Consider the following 23,078-nt stretch of genomic DNA (forward strand, 5'->3'; position numbering starts at 1 on the left):
GCCGTAAAGCGGTGACAGTGCTGAAAACACGTGAAAACTGCATCGGTCCCAATTATGTCTTTGAATCTAATTAGAGATGCAGATATTATCGGCACAATATCGGTATCGGCTGATAGAAGCTTAAAAACACGTTTATCGGTATCAGCAGATATGAACATTTCTGCCAATAAGCACAGCTGATAAGGTGCTATTCAGTTAGGATTATTATTATTTTCCATCTGAAAAATAAGCTCCTTAAATAAAATGTAGCACTTCATTTATTTGCACTGCAGAGCTCCGTGTCTGTCACCAGGTTGTTACAGTAGCTCTAAAATAATCAAATGCAACTTGGTTATGTTTAAAAATGCATTGTACATTTAAAGTTCATGTGATCTAAAGAAATTATTTTTCCGTATTTCAATACTGAATGTGTTGAGTTTGAAAAAATAATACATTTCTTATTTATGGTAAAATCAAATGTTTTTTTGTCTTGTTTTATGTGTGTTTCTTAAACAAATAAGACTGTCACAATAAGAGTAACATATAAATTCCAGTACAGGATAGACCTAGCTTTCTTTACAGTGAAAAAAACAAACAAACTTGTGATTATCGGTATCGGTATCGTCCAAAAGGGGTTTTATATATATCGGCATATCGGATATAGGCAAAAATCCAATATTGTGCATCCCTAAATCTAATGCTATCCGATCGCCCAAAAATAGTCATATTAGGTGCTGATACTGATCAGTGTATCGGATTGGGACATCCCTAGTATGACCTGGAGTTTTTTCATTGAATCAGCCGAGATTGCTGGCAGAGCATTGTTAAAACTGTGAGGCGGCATGACTCAGCACACTGTGATTTGAGTCTTCAAATCCAAGTAAAACTGTCCTGATAGGATCATATGTTGAAAATACACTGCACAACTTCTTATTCTGCTCCATTTGTTGGTGCTGAGTTCTGGGTGAACCATCATACTGTGTGAGACCTGGCAGGATGCCATGTGTCCCACTGAGTTGGAGCAATTTCCTCTTGACGCTGTTTTTACACCACATTTACTTGAGGTATGAAGGGCTGCTGACACACACCATGTGCCGAGAAAAATTTCAGGCTTTTTGATTTGGATTCAAGTATCTTTACTCTTTCTTCTAAAACCTCATGAGGTTCTTGTGTGATTTTTTTTTTGCAGTGGTCAGGGATTGAAATGATAGTAAATTTCTGCCAATTCCGACTTCAGGACAAACATTGAACTGTGGAAACTTGAGCATTTGATTCGTGAGTAGATTGAAGAAAACGTGAAATTTTAGAACATGAGGAATGTTTTGTGTGTTTTAAAGCTTTTGTCTTCCCCACATCTCTGTTTCTCATGCTTCAGTAATAGATATTCAGAGTTTGGTGAATCGAGCTCTTCCTCCCCCCTCTGTCTGACCATCACTCCCTTTCCTCCCCTCTGCCATCGCCTCGCTTTCTGCAGCAGCACCAGCCAGTCATTCCTCGGGATGCAGCGGGTGTCTGTGCGGTGCTCCGTTATTAATTTCTGCCTGTGAGACTGTGTAGCTCTGCATGAGCTGGAGCTGCAGAGGGTTAGTCCTGCACAAACCTAAAGCAGCTCATGGTCACTCTCCATCCTCCACTGGGTCGTGTGTGTTTGTGTGTGTTTTGTTCGCCTTCTGCAGAATGGTAAGTGTGTCATCTGACTTGTGATGAGAAGTGAGATAAGCTCGGCTACAGCAGCTTTTTGTTGCAGACAATTTTCTGATTTGAAATGTGGGGAGGAAGATATAGTCATGTTACCATCAGTCTGCCTTCTGTTACAGTGCTATCAATCATGTGATGTGCTGACCAGAGGTCTATCTTCCTTTTTATCCTTCAGACTGCTCAGGAGCCCCTAATGGAAACAGTGTGCCTCTAATAATTTGCTAATGACTCTCTGACTTACTCTGCTTGCTGTACATGTGCCTTAGATTGATGTTTCTCAGTGGCATTGTTGGAAAGGTCAATGCAGATGAGCTCTTCTTCCTCTGCAGGGGACTGCTCCTGGCAGGCAGATGTTCCTGTAGCTTCACGCCAGCTGTACAGTATACTTCTTAAGAAGACTGTTAATCTTATATGAATGACTTTCTTGCTGATTGCACCTCTGTTAGCACAACGTATGTTTGAGCTAAATGTGCTGAAATCTAAGGCGTCACCAATGAGTCATCCGGCGAGGTGTACCATATGTGTGTGTGGATTCTGGTGGTGAGGTTTCCAAGCTTTTAATGTGTGTGAGGTTTTATGTGGCTCCCAATGTAGCTGGGCATCGAGATTAAAGAAGTGGATTACATCCGGGAGGAGGCAAACAGATGGAAAGAAAAGGAGGAAAAAGGAACAATTATGTAGCCCAGACCGGTCAGGCGCCAACCCGGAGGTTGCTAAAGCCATCTGTTGAGGGTAAAAGTCATTGATTTGTAGCTCTGAATCCATATTGAGAATTTTCAGACTGTGTTTACTTTAGTTTAGCTTTCTCATGCCCTGTAAGTCAGGCTGCAGTGCAGTGGTTAGCTCTGTTACCTCACACCAAGGAGGGTCCTGGCCCGGCCTGTTCCTCCAGCGTCCTTCACAGCCCAAAGTCACGCTCGTCAGCTTGACACGCTAAGCTTCCCGTAGGTGTATACGTGAATGGCTGTCTGTCTCTACATTTGATATTAGATTGGCTGGTAATAGACATGTTCATGGTGTTCACATGCTGGTACCCAGTTACACAGCTGAGAAAGCTTATGGATGGACTGATGTCTTATAGAATAGAACTTTATTTTTATTGTAACAAGTACAACTAAGTTGAAGTCAGAGCAGCAATCTAGAAAACAAAAGTAAGAAAGTGTATCGAAAGTGCAAAAAGATCCATAAGAAAATAGATGATGACAGCTTGTCCATCATTCTCCAGTTCAGCCAGTCTCCACCTCTACAGGGTCCAGGACTGAGCTTCTTCAGTCATGCTCCATCTCTGTCTCCTGGATCCTGTCTACTCACAGCAGGTGGCGCTCTTCCAACATGGCGTCGGTGTCTGATGATAACTTTGTTAGCCATGTCTGTGAATAGCATGATGCTAGTCTGCCCTCTGGTATTTCCTCTGTTGCTGGGTTAGCATGGCTAGCTTGTCCATCTTATTGGAGATAGATCTTACGTTTCCAATAACGATGGATGGAAGGACAGGTCAATGTCGTCACTTCTTAGCTCACACCTGAGAACCAGCACGTCGCCCTCACCTCCTTCTCCTCACCTTGTGGGAAGACATCAGGCCTTACACCAGTTAGCATTGACATGCTACAGGCTGCTAACAGCTAAGATCACATGTAAACAATGCAGCCATGGTTACATGTAGGATCTCCAGACAAACACAGGAGAAAAAGTAGTAAAAATATCACTGAAGCCACAAAAAGTTTGGTGTCCATGACCAACAAATGAGCCACACATTGTAATGATCCATTCTAAATACAAAGATTACGAAAAAGAGACGCAAAATTTACAAGAAACTGACAAAGAAGAGAGAGCTGCTGCAAAAGGCACCCATATTCCAGCCACATTCAAATTATAACTCGTTTAAAAAAAAATATGTGGACTCCTGACTGGTGTAGTAACTCACTCCTGCTACCAGGGAATCATCTATATTTGGCTCATGAACCCCAGCTTTGACATCACTGCTCTGATCCAAACAATCTCAAAACCTCTTAGCCCCAGTGTGCAAAGAGGTTTGGAAGTGCTTATTATGCTAACAGCTCTGTAATCCTGGGCACATACCGATTCCTCTTACATTGTCTGTAGTGTCATTCACAGACCTTTGTTGGCTCAACTTGGAACCTGCTGCTCATCGATTGAATGATACAGAAGAGATCAACAGATTTAGCGGTGTGGATGTGACCTCTCATGGCCCAGGAAGGTCAGGGTAAAACAGGAAGCTTCACACTAACACACAGAAACAGTGGTATATTTATCTCCTTAATCACCCAAAACTTTATTTATTGGAGTGAAAACCAAATGTTATTCATGTGGTAGCTCAATACGGCCAGTACAGAGTGTGACTCTTTTCTCCCTCTGAAGAATCCAAAACTTTGTCGTATCAAACTTCTTCTCACATGCAGTAACACTTTGGATGTACTCTGTATGAGAAGAACGGTGCAAGGTTGAATCAGGAGTGCACGTAAACATGAAGTCTCTTCTTATGGACCTGATATTTACTTTTTGTGGTATGTTTATGAGACATTGTAATGTGTCCAAAAAAATAACAATATAGAAAACTCAACTCAATTTTTGACACTGTTACAACTCTCTGATTCCTGTTTTCATAGTTCAGACCTTGTCTTTGGTTCATACTTCTATCAGAAACATCATCTGCTGTAATGCTTAGCTCCCTCTGCTCCTATATTTTTCAAACCGGTCCCAGGAGACAATCAGAGTTTTGACAGATGTTAGGGATTTTCCTGTGAAAGGGCGTTATGAAATAAAAACATGTCCAGTGCTGTGTGATCCTCTATTTGCTGAGAAGCACATTTTACTATAGCCAGTTGGGAAAAGTAAATCATGTCTCCCTGGAGGGCAGAACATACTCTAGAGACTATTGACCCAAAAATATTTAGACAAAAAAGACTTGATAAACTATCATCTCTTGACTTTGAAAACTACTGGTATCCAAGTTCAATACATGCTCAGTTACCAAACATTTGTCCTGCTCTGATCTCTTCCTCTCAGTCCTCTTTCTCTTCTTTTTTCTTAAAAACAGAATGGCAAACCCGTCATCAGTCGGACAATAACTCTATCTGTTGTGTTGAAAACATGCAGATGTCCAATTCATACAAAAAAATTCTTCATCTTCAACTTAAAATGTTGCCAAAATGTGTCTCTTGGATTTAAAAGGTATCCCTCTTGTAAAAGTAGGTAAGCCACATTGACTGTTTGTGGTCACACCCACTGTTGTTTCATTGGTAAAACTCTCAAATTTGGGGACTAACAAGACCTCCTTATGTGCATATGTGTCTAAGCCTACAACATCCCCTTTCTGTTTACTCCCTGTTCGATCTAGGGATGTTTGATTCGTAAAGTTTCAGTTAAGAGTGACAGATCCTTTCAAAAAAATACAGGACAGACACTTTGCCGTTAAGTGCAAAATAAAACCAACAACTCTCTCTGTGTTTACTATTTGTTTCAATAAATTAGCCTGATACCCGAGACCTGGTATCAGTACCTACCCATCACTAGTTTTATCCTTTAATGTTCAGTCATGTAACTGACAGAATCAGGTTTGTTTCAGTCACTCAGTGGTTTGCCATTAGGGCTGGGACAATATGCTTTTCTCGCGATTCGATCACAATTTTTTTGGTGCTGATTTGATTTAAATTGCGATTCTTCAGTATTAATGGTTTTTGCGATTTTTAGTTTGCTTTTTTAACACCAGACCATGTAAAAAAGTTAAATGATGATAATAGTGTCCACAGACTGTATCAGGAGCCATATTTTCCCATAAAATGCACATCAGGTGAGTCAGAGTGAAACATTTCACCCCCTGCTGAAGAAAAGTGGTAACTTTTTTCCAATCCAGTTTATAAACAAAGACTGAAATGAAGAATTTCAACTTGAAAAGAAAAAAACTTTTTTTTAACCCCAATTTTGACATTGTTGCACAAAAAATCTCAATATTGATTTTAAATATTTATTCCCACCCCTATTTGCCACCATAATGTGCTTTGAATTAGCCTCTTCCCATCAGACTCCATTCACTGAGCGTGCATCATTCCTTACAGATCCACTTTTCATCCACTTCCATGAGGCCACATGACATTAGGGTCACATTGTCTCCTGCAGCAAAAGCTGTGAACTGATGAAAAGTGTCTTATTATAAGAACTGAAGCATGAAGATTCAGCAGCTTGTGATCAGGAGAGTGTTTTCCTCCTTTTAAACGGTCATTTCTACTACTTTTTGTCCAAAGGACTTAAGATAGGGCTGCACGGTTAGCGGTGCAGCAAGAAGGTCACTGGTTCGATTCCCAGCTTGGCCGGTGGGCCTTTCTGTGTGGAGTTTGCATGTTCTCCCAGTGCATGCGTGGATTCTCTCCAGATCCTCAGGCTTCCTAACCTTGCAGAGCAGATGGACCTGCCTGATTCAGTTTCTGAAATCCTGCAGATCCATCTTGTCAGGCTCCAATGACCAACGATTTCACTCGGCTAAATTCTGACTGGCCCAATCAGGGAAGAGAGGCGGGAGCAGACGTGACGTCAGCAGACTTTCGTACTTATCAGCGTTCCTTTGATTCTTAAGTTGACTTTACAAAAACAGCAGCAGTTGTCTAACACCATTATCACAACTGTTTCTTGTGATCCTGTAGTTGTTCGTCTATTGTTTCTCAGCAGCGGCAAACATAAGCTACGTCATACCATTGCTTGATGCGGATTGGTCTGTGGTGAGTGTGTCAATCAGAACGGTCGGCCAATCACCAGCTGCTGATTTTTTTTAAAGTCCCAGCCTCTGAAAACTAATCTGAAGAGCTACTACTCAGATGGACTAGTGAAATATTTCTTTGGCAGATATATGAAACTATCCGTATGGCGTGTCAGGTTACAGGCTTCCTCCCACAGTCTCCAAACTCCAAACATGCTCACCAGGTTAATTGACTCTAAATTGTCCCCAGGTGTAAGTGTATGTGTGAATGGTTGTCTATGTATCAGCCATGTGATTGGCTGGCGACCAGTCCAGGGTGTACCCCGCCTCTCGCCCAGTGACAGCTGGGATAGGCTCCAGCCATCTGAACAGGATAAGCGGTAAAGAAAATGGATGGATGGACTAAAGATAAACTTCTACTACAAAAACTGATCATGATGGCACAATATTAGTTGAAATTGAAATTAAAACAATAAAACAAACAAGTAAAGGGGATATGTACATGTGATATTGAACCCTGCCCTGTGCTAAGGGTCTCTCAGTGTAGAAATAGTATCAGCTGGTGATCTGGTTTCTGAAAGAAATACCAGTTATGAGGATAATGGAAAACACTGTGGAGTGCAGAGCAGCTGTTGGTTGTTGTTCCACATTAGATTCAGATTACTGTTGTAGCAGCCTGTCAGTAAAAAAACACATGTTTGTATTTAAAGTCATACAACAAAACTACAGGAGGCTTGGTTCAAATTATCCAGAAACAGGCTGATAATGTTTATGTTGTGGTAAAACAACAACTTGTTAAACTTTAAAGAAAAGCTCCAGGCGTGGGATTTGCCTGTAGAGTCAACTTTTTTATGCATATCACACATAATGCAATGAACAGTAAACCTCCGAGGTTGTCCGCTGGAGCTTCTCCAGACTGCTGGTTCTTTAGCTGCTCTTAAAGAAGTAATGAATCTGTGAAAGGTTTAGTGACCTGGTGTTTGTTTTCCAGTCGGCTGGTACCTTTAGCAAGACAGGAAACCCAGTCCAGACACTGATGTAATTTCTCTTATTGAATCTGTTCACAAAGCCAACACTGTTTCAGCAGATCTGTGGCTCCGACACTAGACTTCACCCTCTTCAGCTGCACTGTGATAAGGACCAGCAGGAGCCAAAAATCACACAAGGTGGTTTTGTGTTCTTGTAATGTGGGATTTAGACGGGCTGGAATTCAGTGTAACAGAAGCGAGGCCACACAACAACCCACTGACTTCCTTTCAGTGGGGCAAGCCGAGGTCACCACCCTGCAGATGTTGGCTCGGCTGGCTTGTTTTGTCTGCCGGAGCTGTAAAGCGTACAGGTGTTGGTTTTTCTCTGCTCTGTTTGGGTGAAACCACTCCAATCTTAACAAATATTAGTAGTGCCTCTCTGCATTGAAGCCGAGTCACGCACATACTCGATTAATCATGCCTGAGAAACCCTAAATCTCATTAGAATGAGGCTTTGCCAAAAAATAAATGAAAAATAAAACAATGGAAATGCAATTACTGGCTCCAGCTGAAACGCTGCCTTTTTGTTGGAGCTTTTATATATCAACATTCTGTGTGTGCATGTGTGTAACTAAGATAAGCTTTAAAATCTGCTTGATATATTTAACAACCCTCTCTTAGTTAAGCCGTGCCACACTTTTCATCCATGCTGCTGCTAATGAAGCAGTTCAGGCTTCTTAAACCACCAAAAAGATTACAGCACAGGCGGGGAAAACACTCAAACATGAGAGAACAGCAAATGTGGGCTTAATGGGCCAATTTTCTGCTGTTTCCCTCTGATTCTTCGTGCATTTGTTCAGCAGATCTTTCCAAACAAATGAGTAAATTGTGAATTTATTGTGGCTAAGATGATCTCAGGACAGATTTGGGCCAGCTGGACGCTACTCTCTCTGTTTGGGTCAGTGGACCTGCAGGCTGGACATGCCACAGATGATTGTGACTAGGCCTGTCACGATAATCAATAAATTGATTAACCAAACGATAAATAAAAACGTCCTCGGTAAGTTTGCCAGCCTCAATAAACTGACACGTGCATGCATGTTTGTTTTCCTTCTCTCTTTCGACCAAAGAGGCTGAATGAGAAGATTGCTCACTACGTCTATCTTTCCTTACATCGGGGTGTATAGGTTCTATAGCGGATTTAGCGGATTAATAGCGGAGTGAGCATCTGTCAAAAATGCGATCTTTGGGGTGAAGACAGGTCTGCTCACGCACACACACGGAGAGAGCTGAAGCGAGCGTCCTGAGGGGTAAGGAGGAAACACACGCTAATATGAGTGATGGCACGAAAGATACGGTTCTTAAGCCGCCTGCCACAGTCCCAGTGTGGGAATATTTAGTTTTTTAACAGAATGAACAGAGTGTGAGCTCATGAACACCAACGAGCTGATATGTCGCATTTGTTTGAAAATAGTGGCGACGAAGAAGAAGAAGGGGAGGTGCAGCGGAGCCTTGTTCTTTGACAATCAGCTCTTACTGAGGCTTTTGGTCTGCAAAGTAAATAGAAATAAAAGCGACAAATGGTGGGCACTCAAAGACAGCTACATTGCCAAAGAAATGCAGCCCTTCAATACGGTTGAAAGCCAGAAATGTTAAAAATGTTTGACAGACAGTACGGAATGACTGGGAAAAAGTACATGTTACAAACAATTCAGGAAATGTACAAACTCCCTTTTATTTAGGCTATAGTTTTTATTGTTTTTTTGTTTTTTTTGGAGTTTCGTTTTTTCTTTAGAATGAGGGTCTGTGTTTTATTGTTTTGATTAGTATTAATTATTTTCATTGACATGTATTTTTTTCTAAAAGAGAGTCCATTTCATTTTCATTGTATTTTTTTTCTCTTTCTTGTTTGTTTAATTTATTATATTTTTTGTTTAATTTATTTTATTTAAAAGATCCTGACCTTTTAATTACAGTTAAATACTCTTAAGATATTAAAGTTTCTTTCCTTTGATATGGTGTACTCACTTTATTATCCCATTTATCATAATTACATAAATTAAAAAATGGAAAAAATATTGACAATAAGATCGTTTGTCAGCAATAATATTTTGGAAAATTATCGTCTAGCAAAATTTGTTATCGTGACAGGCCTAATTGTGACCATACTTAAAACATTTGCCTCCTGTGAACATACTGTAAATACCTGCTGTGTCCTTCCAAGCCCCTCAGATTCCTGAGGATTGTAAAATACAGTATGAGTGAAATGAACAAAGGAATTCCTTGATTTTAATCTGGAAAAGCCTCTCGCTTTCTTTAAGCTGAGCGGAAACCCCCCTCTTTCCTCACCAGATCCACATGAGTCTTTGTTGCACCCTGCCACCTTTTTAACAGAGGAAAAAACAAATGGAGTAAAAGCTTTAGCTGCTTTCCAACAGGAATTTCTCTGTGTCGGATAAAGAGCCTTAATTGAATGGAGGAGGAAGTGTAGGAAGTGTAAGTTCAGCAGATCCAGCGTCTCCTCGCTCTTTGCTATTGTGAAACAATATTTATGTTCCTGCAGAGGTGGTGGATATCTGCTTCACAGGGCGTCAGAGTCCACTGCATGTTGCTCTTTGCACAGTTAACACGTTTCATCTAGTTTCTCCAACAGCTCAGGAGAAAATGTGTTTCAAATCCCCATTTTCTGCATATTTCCTGTCTGCATCAAACTGCTCAGGTTTACATTCTGCTCTGGATTTTCTTCACGAGTGTTCACGTGCACAACAGGCCCTGCTGTGGACAGTCACATGAGTGTACATGCTCAGGCTGAAAGGTTGTGTTCAGAGCAGGTTTGTACAGTACACATTACAGTTTACAGAGCTGCACATGAAATACACTGACGATTCTCTTTAGAGGGAACTCTCTTTTTTCTGCTTGCTCAAAAACGAGAAAGCCATGTGTGTGTTGACTTTGAAACCCCAGTCTCATTGAAAACAGATATACTGATGTCTACATGTGCCTCGCACACTAAAAGTTGTATGCAGCATAACTGTAAGTGTTCAGCGAGGTCAAGCTGTTTCCGGTCATGAGCAGCAGGTGGCACTGCCCTCCCTCCCGGGGAAAACAGTTCACCGTCTGCAGTGAGTTCAGTTACATGTTGATGAATTCAGCTACAAGCCTCCTTTGTGCAGATTCAACTAATGGATCAGACTCCTATCGTATTTGTTGGACAAGTCTGAATACTACGGTCGGTGCAGCCCTGCTGGCCCTGAGCTAGATGATGACACAGTGTAAACAGGGGCAGAAAGACTCTTTAATTAGCAGCAGCAACATGATCCTCACAGTGTCGTCTTGTCTGACCAAGCTGTAACATATGGCTGAATGCAGAAACGTTTGTATGTGTGTGCCTTGTGTTTCAGATTGTTTATGGAAAGACTTCCCTGCCCCGGGCTCTGTCAGCCCTTTCAGACAGCCCCTGATAATCACTCTCATGATGAGGATTAGAGGAGACCTGAAGACGTCCACCCAGACACCATCTTTCCTCACAGGAAGTCATGTCTCCCATCTGATAGCTGCGTCACATTCTGCGCCCTCTCTTCTCATCCACTAAGTGTGGATTTACTGGGATCTGCTGACTGTGTGTTCGATAGACTGGCATCTCTGATGCCTGTTGCTCTGTGTGTACTTGTGGTAGGTCTTACTGCTGTATAAGTTGGTGCTCTGTGCTGTTAGAGCTATTAAGATTGCGATCATGTTACGTTTAGTTCTTCCTCCCATAGGCAGAAAATGAATCCTCAGCTGAATTCGTCCTGTTTTTCCTCCTTTCTACCTCCAACTTATTCCAAACTGCAACACTTCAGATCAGACACAAGCAGAGCTTTTCAAACCAGACATCTGTCTCTGTGGTTTAGACGGTGTCCGGACATAAGTCGGCGTGATGGTCGTAATCTAAAAGTCATGCAGTCCATAGCTAACACTCTCTGAGCCCATTTATTTCTGCACAAGGCAGAACGTAATCACTAAATCCTCATTCCTTAAGAATGAACAAGTATTATAAGACTCAGGCACTGAGATCCATCGAGATTAAAGAAAAAGCTTTGTGTTGTGGCCCACTTAAGTGTGTGTGTGTGTGAGTGTGTGTGTGTGTGAGAGAGAGAGAGGGAGGGGCAGAGTAAGTGTGTGTTAGATAAAAAGATTATTTGTGGCATGTAGGGCAAACACCACCTCTCCTCCTTATGAACACAGTCCCCTCTCACACACACACACACACACACACACACACACACACACACACACACACACACACACACACACACACACACACTAACACTGAGTCCTCTTGTAGGGCTCTGGCCCTGGTACCACCAGCTTGGAGGTCTGGCTCTGATGTGACGGCCTTTGTAAGAACTCATTTGCATACTGCTGTTGCGGTCCTCTATCATCGCTCTCTTCTTTGTCAATTAATGCTCTTTTGACTGTACTTTGTGACCAATAAATGCTTTATTTATGCAACAACCTGGGGTGGGAGGAAAAAAGTAAAAAATTTATATATCAGAACTTTTTGTTTGACAATCTCAACATCAGGATTCTTCATCAAAAAGTCCTTTTTTTCTTGTTCAAGATCCTCATTTTAGTATTTTTCTATAAACTGGATTGGACAAAAGTTACCACTTTTCTCCAGCAGAGGGTGAAACATTTCTCTCTGACTCACGTAGGGATGGGAACTGAGTTAGGTACTTTTACAGGTACCAACCGAATTCTGTCAAAAGTACAGAGTATCGATTCACATAAAATCAAAAGGTACCATGTTTAGGTACCTAAACACATCCTTGTGACTGTGAGGGAGTGGAAGAGTAGGAGATTTTCCATACTGGACATAAACACAGCATTGCAAGGTTATATATTGAAGAATGAATATGTTAAATTGAAAAAAATTTGTTATTCAATAAATTGATATTTTTTTTACCACTATAACACAGAAAGTACCCAAAATTTGTACCGTTGAGTACCAGTACCGATTGACAGGTACCGGGTATAGGTGCCGTATCGTTTCAAATGTGAAAGGTACCCATTCCTAGACTCACGTGATGGGAAAATATGGTTCCTGATTCAGTCTGTAGACATCATTGTCATCATTTAACTTTTTCTCATGGTCTGGTGTTAAAAAAGCAAACTCAAAATAGTAAATATCAAAGAATCACTCTTTAAATTGAATTGGGACCCCAAAAATCGTAATTGTATCAAATCATCAGGATAGCACATCATCCCAGCCCTAGCAACAATGCTTCGAAAAAGTTGTTGGTCTTTGTGTGTCTACACATGTGTCATCTGGGGTGTGACTTTAAGAATAAGCAGGTTAAAGTTTGCCTGGAAGAAACAGGTCAGATGTCACTGAGCTCCATTCAGAGCATCACTGCCTTTCCGAAAGTCTGGAGAGCTCTGCAGACATTTGAGCTGCTCGCTCATCTCCACATCAGCTGCGCACTCGTCACAACAAGAGCAGGGGCGGAGCCAGACTCAGTGTGTAGATGGAAGGCGTACCTGTTTAAAATAAGACTGAGTTTTGGGGGGCTTGAAAGGAAACCTGAATGCTCTCTGATTGGTGAGCCAGGAAAGTAGGTGCTCTTACATAATGTGGGTTGCCCTGAAACCAAAGGAGTGACAGTCTGTCTTTGAGGAGCTTCCCGAGGCCTTTTCACTGTGTTTTCCCTTAAAGGAACACCGGTGAAAGTGAAGGGATAGTATGGCAGCTCCAGGAGAAACAAAGTGTGATGCAGAGGTATGTGCTCATGTCTTCTCTTCATGCTGACACAGCGTTAATGTTTGTCTTTGTGCTTTCTTCTGAGTTCTCTGCCTACATGCTTGTTTGTGGCTGCAGGTTTTCTCCTGTGCATGCACATAAGCCAGGGAATGGATTAACCACACAAACAAGAGCGTTCACATGGAGGCATGTGACTGAGCTTTGTGTTTGAAGAGAATTCTGCACCAGAAATGACAATTTTCTGCTAAGTTGTAGAAAGGTTGTCCATGTGACTGTTCCCCTGCTCGTCAGGCTGTCTGATGTTAAAACGCACATGTATCGATCAGGTGTGACAGCTTAATGCACTTACTGTGCGGACAGTTGATGGTGGAAGGCAGTGTTGCTGAGTAGTTTACACTGACAGCAGAGATGCATGCACTTTTCTTAAACGCAGCCTCCTGAGAAAAGAGAAACAGTAATTGTGTTTTCAGTTGCAGTGAATATCTGGAGTTAAGTCACGTGGGAATTTGCATCAGCTCTATAGCTGTGGGAGTGTGTGTGAGTGTGCGGGAAGACTATTTCTGTCTCTGTACTGGGCCAGCTTCACACAGAGCTCCGCTCTAACCATCCAAACAAACACAGCATTCACACAGAGCGCACATGGCTCACTTCACCACCTGCTACTGGCCACAACACAAGGGCCAACCTCAGTGGTATTCAGCCTGTGCATTCCACATCCAGGAAGAGGAACAAACACAGAGTGATGTTTCTCATAAGTTCACACTGTTTATCAATCAGCTGCAAACATAGCATTCCTCTTAACAGAAGCTGAACTTTTCAGAAAGAAAACGTCTTTATTCATTGAAGAAATCCACAGCTTGATTGTTTCCTCTGAGATGAAGTTTGCTTTCATCATCATCATCATCAGAGTCAATAAAAAGTTCTGTATGATCTCTTGATGACCTCTGGCAGCCTCTGGTTGCATTTCCCATGTCATGCAGGGAGAATTAGAAGTGCTCCGTCCCTTGAGAGCCGTGTTTCATGCAAAAAAAATCCATCATCCATCAGCAATGTGGCAGGCAAACCAACAAACACCATCCAAGAGTAACAAAGCTGTGAAGTCAACCACACAACTTCTTTATGCTGCATTGGATTTAATGTCCTCCAATTGTTGTTCAGGGATTGAGTTGGCTCTTTATGCAGTTTGTAAAAACTCAAGGTACCCTAACCCCTTAGAAATGCTCACTGGAGACACCCTTACTCTGCTGGTAAGCTATGTTTCCAACCACAGCAGTTCCCCATGTCGCCCACAGTCCTCTATAGATGTTGTCCCAATCCCACGTCCCTCAATGCCAGCTCCCACAACCCATCAGATATACACACCAAAACACTCAGGATCCACTCAGGCTAGCTACATTTAGCAACAACATCAGTGCCATCTAACAGCGTCTGAAGACCCTCGCAAATCACATTGAAGATAAGAGTCCACAGTGACATGTTGGTAAGAGACCAGGGACAGCAGAGCCAGTCACTTTGGGCAAGAGATGTACTCTCTGCCTCTCTTCTTAAATTCCCCTAATCCAGTGGCAGATGAGACAAACCTAGGGAAAGAAAGACACAATCTGACCTTTTCTACTTTTGTTTTGGCCCCCGACTTATATTTCTTCTCCTCACACAGACCCTAATAATTTGATTTGATTTTGCTTCAAACAAGATGTTGGTGTTCAGCCCACTACATGCTTCACCTCTGGTCCTGACCATAGACTGTAAAAATGTATGTATGTATATTTCTTCTCCTCACACAGACCCTAATAATTTGATTTGATTTTGCTTCAAACAAGATGTTGGTGTTCAGCCCACTACATGCTTCACCTCTGGTCCTGACCATAGACTGTAAAAAGAAATGTACATCTACTTGCTCGGCTCGAAGTGAGGTCTCCACAAAAACTGCTTCCCCAGGTGGCTGGCTGCAGTATAGGTTAAAAAATCTGGCTTTCCAGCCATTCCAGATGGGCTGTGGTCAAACTTTAAAAAATTAATACACCTCGTAGAAATGATTCTCATGTCCGATTGTTGTGGTGATTTGAAGATATTATTTAGCTGTCTTATATTCAAGTCCTCTTTTTTTCTGAAAAGTTTCGTTTTCATCAGTTATACAAGGTTAAAAATGAGGCTTTACGAAATGTTTGACGATGATTGACAGCTGCCGTTCTCGTGTATTTTTTCCGGGGATTGTAAAATATGTCAGGAGGTAGAGTCAAGAAGTGATTAGACTCTCGAAAGAAAAAATATACATATTTTTTTGTCACCCAGCCCCACTCAGATTCTCCCAGAATCCCTCATTGTCTCTACTGCTCAGACTCTGGCTGCACAACTGCTACAATGGCTGCGCCTGAGACTGAGATATTTTGGCCTCAAAACTGTACAATGATAAATGGCAGAACCATGCTATCCACTCTATATACAGTCTATGGTCCTGACCCTGGCTTGTAGACCTCAGTAAAATTCAACCCCTGACTCCAGCCAACAGATTCAACCAACTGTTCAAGAAGCACAGATCGATACAGCAACCTGTGCCCCTTTTACCACTAACTTCTTCCTTCCCTTATCCTCATGTGCTTTAACACCTTTGATTGAGGTTACTCTTTTCCAGCTTTGAAGACAAATCTGAAGCTTCCTTCTCTCTATCATACTCTCTCATCCTCCTCTGATGTATTCATTCTGCTCATACAGCTGTTGTCTAAAGTTCCCACTCTGGAGGAGAAGTTTGTGCCCCGTCCTGTAAAACGCTCATCCACTGCATTAAGGATTCAGGTCTTTTGTAGGATACAGTGTGTCCCACATCCTCAAAAGCTTACTTCTTCTGCAGCGATCTCCTTTACGGGCCTCTGAAGGCATCATTTGTTTCTGCCGCTGTGCTGCAACCCTTCATTTGCCCCTCAGACCGCTCATTAAATTTCATTAAAAATGATTGGAGTCTTTACTGTACATGCAAGAAACTGCTCTGAAGTCAAATTGTAGTTTAAGCGCCCACTTACCTCAGGTCACATGACTAACAGGACATGCCAGTCCAGCATATCCTCCTGAGTGGAGATCTTGCAGCAGATTGAAGTCCAGCATGTGTGTGTTAAGAGCCAGCAACACACAAGAAGCACAGTTTTATCAGTACCACAGGAAATACCGAAGAGGACGCTCAGAAAAACTAAGATGTGTTGTCAAAGCGTCTTGCCTCTTTTCTTGTTTTAACTCTTTAATTTTGACATATTAAATGTGTCATTTGTATAAAGTGATGTGCAAAAGCCTTCACATGAAGTTATCTGGAGTTATCCTGGTTAATAAGACAGTTTATTGTCACACAGCAGATAGAAAGCCTTTATGTTTTCACCTTTCCAGGAGTCATGTGTCTCTGTCAGCTATCAGCTGCTGCTCTGGACCTGAAGCAGCCACAGTGCGGTCTTCTGGTTTGAGGCTTATATTTTCAGTTTCAACACAAACCCAGCATTGAGCCGCTCTTTCTTATTATTAGTCATGATGAACTAAACCCTGGAGAGGAGCTGAAATGTCAGAGCAGCCAGTTATGGAAATTGTAATTGGTTCAGGTCTCAGCTGTGAGACTCTGTGTGGTATCCTAATGAAATGTGTGAAATTGATGTCAGAGCCCATTAGGTTTCATTCTAGTAATAGAAGACTGTTTTCATACCACGCAATTAACGTCCCACTTTACATATGAGGGGACACTTCTGTGGATCTTACACAAAGTGGAGCGATACTTTTTACCATGGAAAATGCTGCTGATGTTGCTTCATATTCAGCTGGATGAATGGATGTTTTTGGGCTTATTCTAAGGAGATTAATGTTCAACCCAAATCTATTAGAGCGGGGATGTAAAGTGTTGATAAAACCAAAATGAGATGGTTTACAGATTATTTACAGCCCACATTTACTGAAAATCACACAAAAACACAAATATTAATCCTTAAAAAAATAATTTTCTCATGAAAAAAAAAGTATGCCTCTCTTGAATTTGAGATCAGCAGGATGTTTCCAAACCACTGGCTCTACAGAGACCAAGTCTGCCTGATTTGATCTTTGTACCTTCAGACTGCACTGAGCTGTGAACAAACATGACTCTGTAGTGGAAATCACTGCATGGGCCCAAAATTACATCCAAAAACTGTGAACACAGTTCGTAACTGCATTCAGACATGAAGCTTAAAACTGTTTCATGCAAAGAGGAAACCATGTGATACTGTGGCTCAGAAATGCAGACGACCTCGCTGAGCACGTAAAAGTTGGACTAAAGCAAAGTGTGAAACTCCTTATGTGAAAATCATTGATGCTGTATTCTGCCCTCCAAAGAATGGAGGACCACCAAGTTTGTCTTAGTGTTAAGTTCAGTCTGTAACAGGTAATGGTGAACTATCTATTCAGGCTTTAGAGCAGCACTCGCAGCCATCCAAACAGTGCCTACTTTAGAGAAGACTTTACATGTCTTATAACAGCATGGCTCCTTTGTCAAAGAGTTCAGACACTAGACTCATCTGCTTATTGAGCCACTTGAACTTAGGTTACTTTTGATTTTTTGACTTCTGATCTGATTTTTCAACATATGTTACTGCCGATACCAATCGGATACTGATACCTTTCTCTGATAAATCCCGTACTCTGTTTGGTGATGCCGTTGTAAATGACAAATCATATTTGTTGTATTAAAGTGAGCCCTGTTGGTACGGTGCTGAAAATACATGAAAACTGGTTTGGTCTTGATCACATAACAAAATCTGATGCTATCCGATCCTCTAAAAAGTGCCATATTGGGCGCCTATACCAATCAGTGTGTCACATCAAGACATTACTACTTGTAACTTTCAGAACTCCAAAATCTGGTCTCTTTGGATCCCAAATTTTAAGAGAGTGTTATTAAAAGAAGAGGTGATTCACCGATCCAATACTGGTATCAGGTGTAGGCCCAATTCAGCCGCCCCTAGCTGGTTCGGGTTTCGCCAGGGAAATCGGGCTTTGCCAGTAAAGAATTGGTCTGAACTTGATACTAAGGTTATACTATGATTTCTCCTCTGAATGGCCGAGTTAGTAAAAAATTCACCCCCTGTACTAGGGCTGGGCGATTATGGTAAAAATAAGAATCCCGATTATTTTAAGTGATATTGAAATCACAATTAATATACACAATTATTAATTTATTAAAAAACTTCAGTACTGATTTGAACACAACTTTAAAGAACCAGCAAGTGGCACACACAGTATTATTGATACACATAAGTCACACACACTCGCTGTGGCTGCACATGGAACACAGGAGAGCTATGAAGCAGTGGAACTTGCATACATCTACCCTGTGTGGCATATTAATTGTTTTTCTTTGATTATATTGTTTTTATGATTGTCAGATGGCAAAATTGAAATCACGATTAAAATCCAATTAATTGTCCAGCCCTTCTCTGTACAGTGGGAGCCGGTAGTGAAATTAGCGACTCAGACAGGAGACGTTTTTTGAACCAGGCTGTAAAGAGGTTCATTTCTGCTTTAAAATGGCTTTTTTTGGCTTGATGTGTATGTAACTTCCGGTACTTCCAGAGCCAGCCTCAAGTGAACACTCAAGTAACAGCAGATTGTCGCACTTCCGCATTGTCTCATATTCTTAGACCGAAGGTTGCCGCTTGATTTAACCAAACCACTGTTAAACATTTAAAAAATCCATATGTACTGTGTTTTTGTCTTTTACTCAAAACATCAACAGTCTTATCCCACAGTAGAGCATATAGGCTATTGTTTAACACTGGTATTGGATCAGTATCTGTGTATACCCAAAGCCCAGGTATCAGTATCAGGACCAGAAAGGTTGGATCGGTGCATCCCTATACTCAACAGAAAACATACCCCATCCAAACTTTTGATGTGTGTTGCTGACATTAGTTTTAAATTTTTCTTATGTTTTTAAATAAAAAAATATATTTTTTCAGTTTCAGCATTTGATGTGCTGTCTTTGTACTATTTTCAATGAAATAAAGGCTTTACATAATTTGTAAACTATCAGATTATAGATATTTCACACACTGTCCTCTTATGGACTTGGAGTTGTGAATGAGATCAGTGAACAGTGTGGCTCACCAGAGCTGGATTGATGTGTATTGTTTGTCAATTCAGTCAATATTTTTTACACGTGTATCGATTTATCCGCCAAGTGCGCATGCGGGCACACACACACACACACACACACACACACACACACACACACACACACACACACACACACACACACACACACACACACACACACACACACACACACACACACAGGCCTGTCATTTGTTTTTTGTAGGATCTGGTCTTAGAGCACATTCTCTTTACTTTTTAACCAGCATGCTCTGCTGACACAAACATGAATGAGTGAAACAGTAAAAGTTAAGTGAACTATCAGAAAGTTTAACTTGGATAGAGTGCTTTATTAAAACTGGTTCAAACCTCTTTTTCTTTTTTGAGTGTTTAAGAGTAAATAGCATTAATGAACCGATTCCTTCAGAAGATGATAGGAAAACAAATGTCAAACCTCTTAGCTGTCCCTGTCTCTCACAAGTGTGTGTTCAAACCACACAGTAAATCTGATTTGTCTGTCTTATAGGGAAGTTGTAGAGCTACAGCCCCTGCACATGGACTTCTTTTGACCCCTTTGATAGAGTTGTTTTTTTTTAGCTGACTGTCATGAAGTCATTGATTATATTGAGACAATTGATTTTTGGTTGCGTATACAAAAAAATCTAAGTACTTTTATATTCAGAAGCTCGCCAATTTTAAAGCCCTTATTGGATTTTCCCCCTAAAAAAGGTGTTTTCTTTCAAAGCAGCTTTTAGTGCTCAGTGAGAGTGATTCCTCTACCTTCAGGATAATGGGGTTTAAAGACAGTGTAACTGGATATTTTGTGTGGCTAAGAGCAGAAACGCAGACAGGTAGAAAGTGGGCCTCACGTAATGAAGGAGGGAAACGTTAAGCTGCTAAATGGGTGGTGTATAATCAAGCGTCAAGCGTCATCATAATCTGTGATGACGCTTTGTCATCATGCAGACGTTTGTCATGAAGAGCCAGAGGTTGGGATTCATTCTGGAGCAACTGCTGCATAAATCTGCATATTAATTAGAATATTCATCTGTGCGTAATTTGTATTAAGATGTGGGATTATTAATAGTTAATAATTTGTTCATTTAATGTTTAATGTGTGAGCTCATTAGCATAGTGGGTAACTTTTTAACATCACTTCGAAGCTTGTGTGCACACTCAGATTTCTCCTGTTTCAAGTGTGTGCGATTAATGATCCATTAACGTGAAATGAAAAAGTTCACGTTGGATTGTTGTGCAGTGTGTCTGCTGTTGAGTTCTTATGTGTGATAAACCAACAGAAAAGCAGATTCAGAATCAGAGTGTGGGTTGGTTTGTAGCCTGTGATCTGTGACGTGCAGCCTGTCGATGCCGCTGATCAGTTTCCCGGGGCGTTGGGCGGCTCAATGGGGCTGAAGGGCGCTGTGTCCTCTGGGATGGAGGCGTATAAATGCTGTAGCCTCTGGTTTTTGCTTCCTACTGCCTGTTGGAGTGGGGCATGAGGAGCAGTTTACGCAGAGGCAGATAGAAGAGGCTCCACGCGCTGATAAAAGGTACCACAGGTGAGGTGCTGCAGGAGGGGACATGAAGCTCTGTGTAGACTGAGGGTGGAGGGAGTTTTATCATCTGTGTTTGAGTTTTAATGTCTCTACGTTAACTGCTGTGGTGATTTTAGGAGATTATGTACGATTTTACCAATAACAATCAGATCTGTCAAACTATTTCCAAACAGAAAGTATGAAACGTGATGATTTCTCCTCATTTCTGCTCAAAGTTGTCGTTTCTTTGCAGCGGAACATCTCTTTTAGGTCACTGGATCCTCCATGTTGGATATTGATCTTTGTGATATAGTTTGCAGCAAAGGAAAGCAGGTCACCGATTTCCTAAACCCAAATGATCAATTTGTCCTCTGCCCTAAAGCTCTGATTCCCAGGATAATTAAAAAACTGCAGTGAGGATAGAGGACGAAAACCATCAAGAAGAGAAAAACAAACATTTTGTTGATTTTTAGAAGGACTTGAACAAATTTGACAAAACTATCACAAATCTTCACACTGACTCATCTCTGTGTCTAACTTTGGTGTTTAAAGTTTCTTCAGTCTGTTAATGCCTCCCTGCATTATCTAAGTGCAGCTGGCACAGATAATCTTACCTGCTGGCTCTGATGGTGGTGCATTTTTTATAGTGCCTGAAACTGTGCAGGGTGAGAGCAGAGAAGCTAATGATGGGAGGCAGCGCTGTGATGGCAGGAAGCCAGATTGTTCTGATATTAGACAACAACATGAAAGGGAAGAGCCCACAGAGCGCCATTATACATCCCTCAGTCATCTCCAACAATCTGCTGATGTGTGCTGTGGTCATACCATTTCCTCTGCTGGATGGTATGGTGTTGTTTCATTTGACCTTTTTTTAACTTGACCTTTTTTTGATTTTCCTTTCATGTCTTCGTTTTCTTTCCCGAACATATTCACTCCTCTTGTTGTCCCGCTCTTGACTCCTCATCACCTTACACCACATCACTTCATGTGGGACTTTCTGCGTCTTGTTTCGTGACACACTCCTTGCTCCTGTGTGCTTGATTCCTTCTGGTTGGAGATCGCAGAGTGCACCGTAGCCCCGATAGCAATGGCGGACAGTGACCATGAGGCTCACTCTTCGTCGGATGAGCATCACTCCCGCCCTGCCTCTGCTAATCACAGCAGGGAGCACGATGCTGAGCAGGTACCAGTGACCACCCCAGAAACACAGGAGCTCCAAACCCACTGTTGAGCCTCGTTACCTGTCTTTTTCTTCAAAATTTTTACAACCTGCTCGACTTAAACTCATGAGAGGAGCAGGCCAACAGCTGAATTTGAATATTGCTTTCAAGCTGCTCAATTATTTAGTTGTGTGCTCAACTAGCAAGGAGACAAAAGCCTGTGGTAACTGGAGGCGCTTCAGCAGCGTCTCCTCTTACAGAAAACAGCTACGATCAGTTTAACTGTGAGACAGGTGGCTTTATAAATGCTGAAACAAGTTTAAAAATTACAAACCTAATGCTTGAAGAACTATATTTTTTTTTTCCCCACACATTAGCCCTGCTGGATATTTTTACATTTCCTAAAAAATGCAGTTTCCTGTCAGATTCAAGGTTATGATAGTTTTGGATTTGTCATTACAGTTAAGTTTTAGTTAGTTTTAGAGCGGGCATTCTAGTTTTTATTTAGTTTTGATTTTTGCAACAAGGCTTAGTTTTAGTTTAGTTTTAATTTAGTTTCAGTTTAGTTTTAGTTTTTTCATACCTTATTAACTAGGTGCAGGATTCAAAAAGGTCAGAGTAAATATTTTGTCATACTGTTTATTTTCAAGTCTAACATAGTGCTCACTGCTCAGTCATTGCTGATACTGAACTGTTGGCTGCTGCCTTCAACACAAGAAAATAATATAAACGTAATATAAAAAATATATACATAAATTATATAAAAATAATGTTAACATAAATTACATAAAATTAATATAAACTAAAACTATATAAAACAATATAATATGAGCTTGAATATTTAGAAACTTGGACTCTAACAAGAAAGACAGACTTAAATACAATTAAAGTCAGACTCACATGCAGTTAAACTATTACAGATGAAAACAAGCACGTCCCAGTACGTCACTATGATGGTGCTGTATGGCGCTGACAACTGCCGAAAACTGTTGTAAAATTGGTTGGGAAAATGTGTCAGATTAATTTAAATCCTAAAGGCTATTAATGTTGTCAGAAACTATAACTAAGGGAATTTTGTCTATCATTTTAGTTAGTTTCAGTTAGTTTTGTGAACACAAGATACAATTTTAGTTTACTTATTGTTTTTGTTTTCTTTTCTAGTTTTTATTAGTTTGAGTTAACTGCAATGTA

At 41.1% G+C, this 23,078-nt stretch overlaps 1 protein-coding gene across 4 annotated transcripts in view; it reads left to right on the plus strand.

The window, feature by feature from the left end:
• Window positions 1-1,482: 1,482 nt before the first annotated feature.
• The window catches only part of septin4b (septin 4b), a 28,379-nt gene continuing 6,783 nt past the window's right edge, over window positions 1,483-23,078 (plus strand). For 2 of the 4 annotated variants that reach the window (XM_074678663.1, XM_074678662.1), the window contains exon 1: window positions 21,800-21,910. In XM_074678663.1, coding sequence (XP_074534764.1) covers window positions 21,815-21,910 — 96 coding nt within the window. In that variant the 5' untranslated portion in view covers window positions 21,800-21,814. Of the gene's footprint in view, window positions 1,660-21,799; window positions 21,911-23,078 lie in introns of those variants that run through there. The other 2 variants (XM_074678659.1, XM_074678661.1) reach the window with 2 other exon arrangements.

Source organism: Halichoeres trimaculatus, unplaced genomic scaffold (genome assembly GCF_033239565.1).
Source record: "Halichoeres trimaculatus isolate MK-OKI-2021-1 unplaced genomic scaffold, fHalTri1.1 fHalTri1_scaffold_9, whole genome shotgun sequence".
In the NCBI taxonomy this organism is placed as follows: Eukaryota; Metazoa; Chordata; class Actinopteri; order Labriformes; family Labridae; genus Halichoeres; species Halichoeres trimaculatus.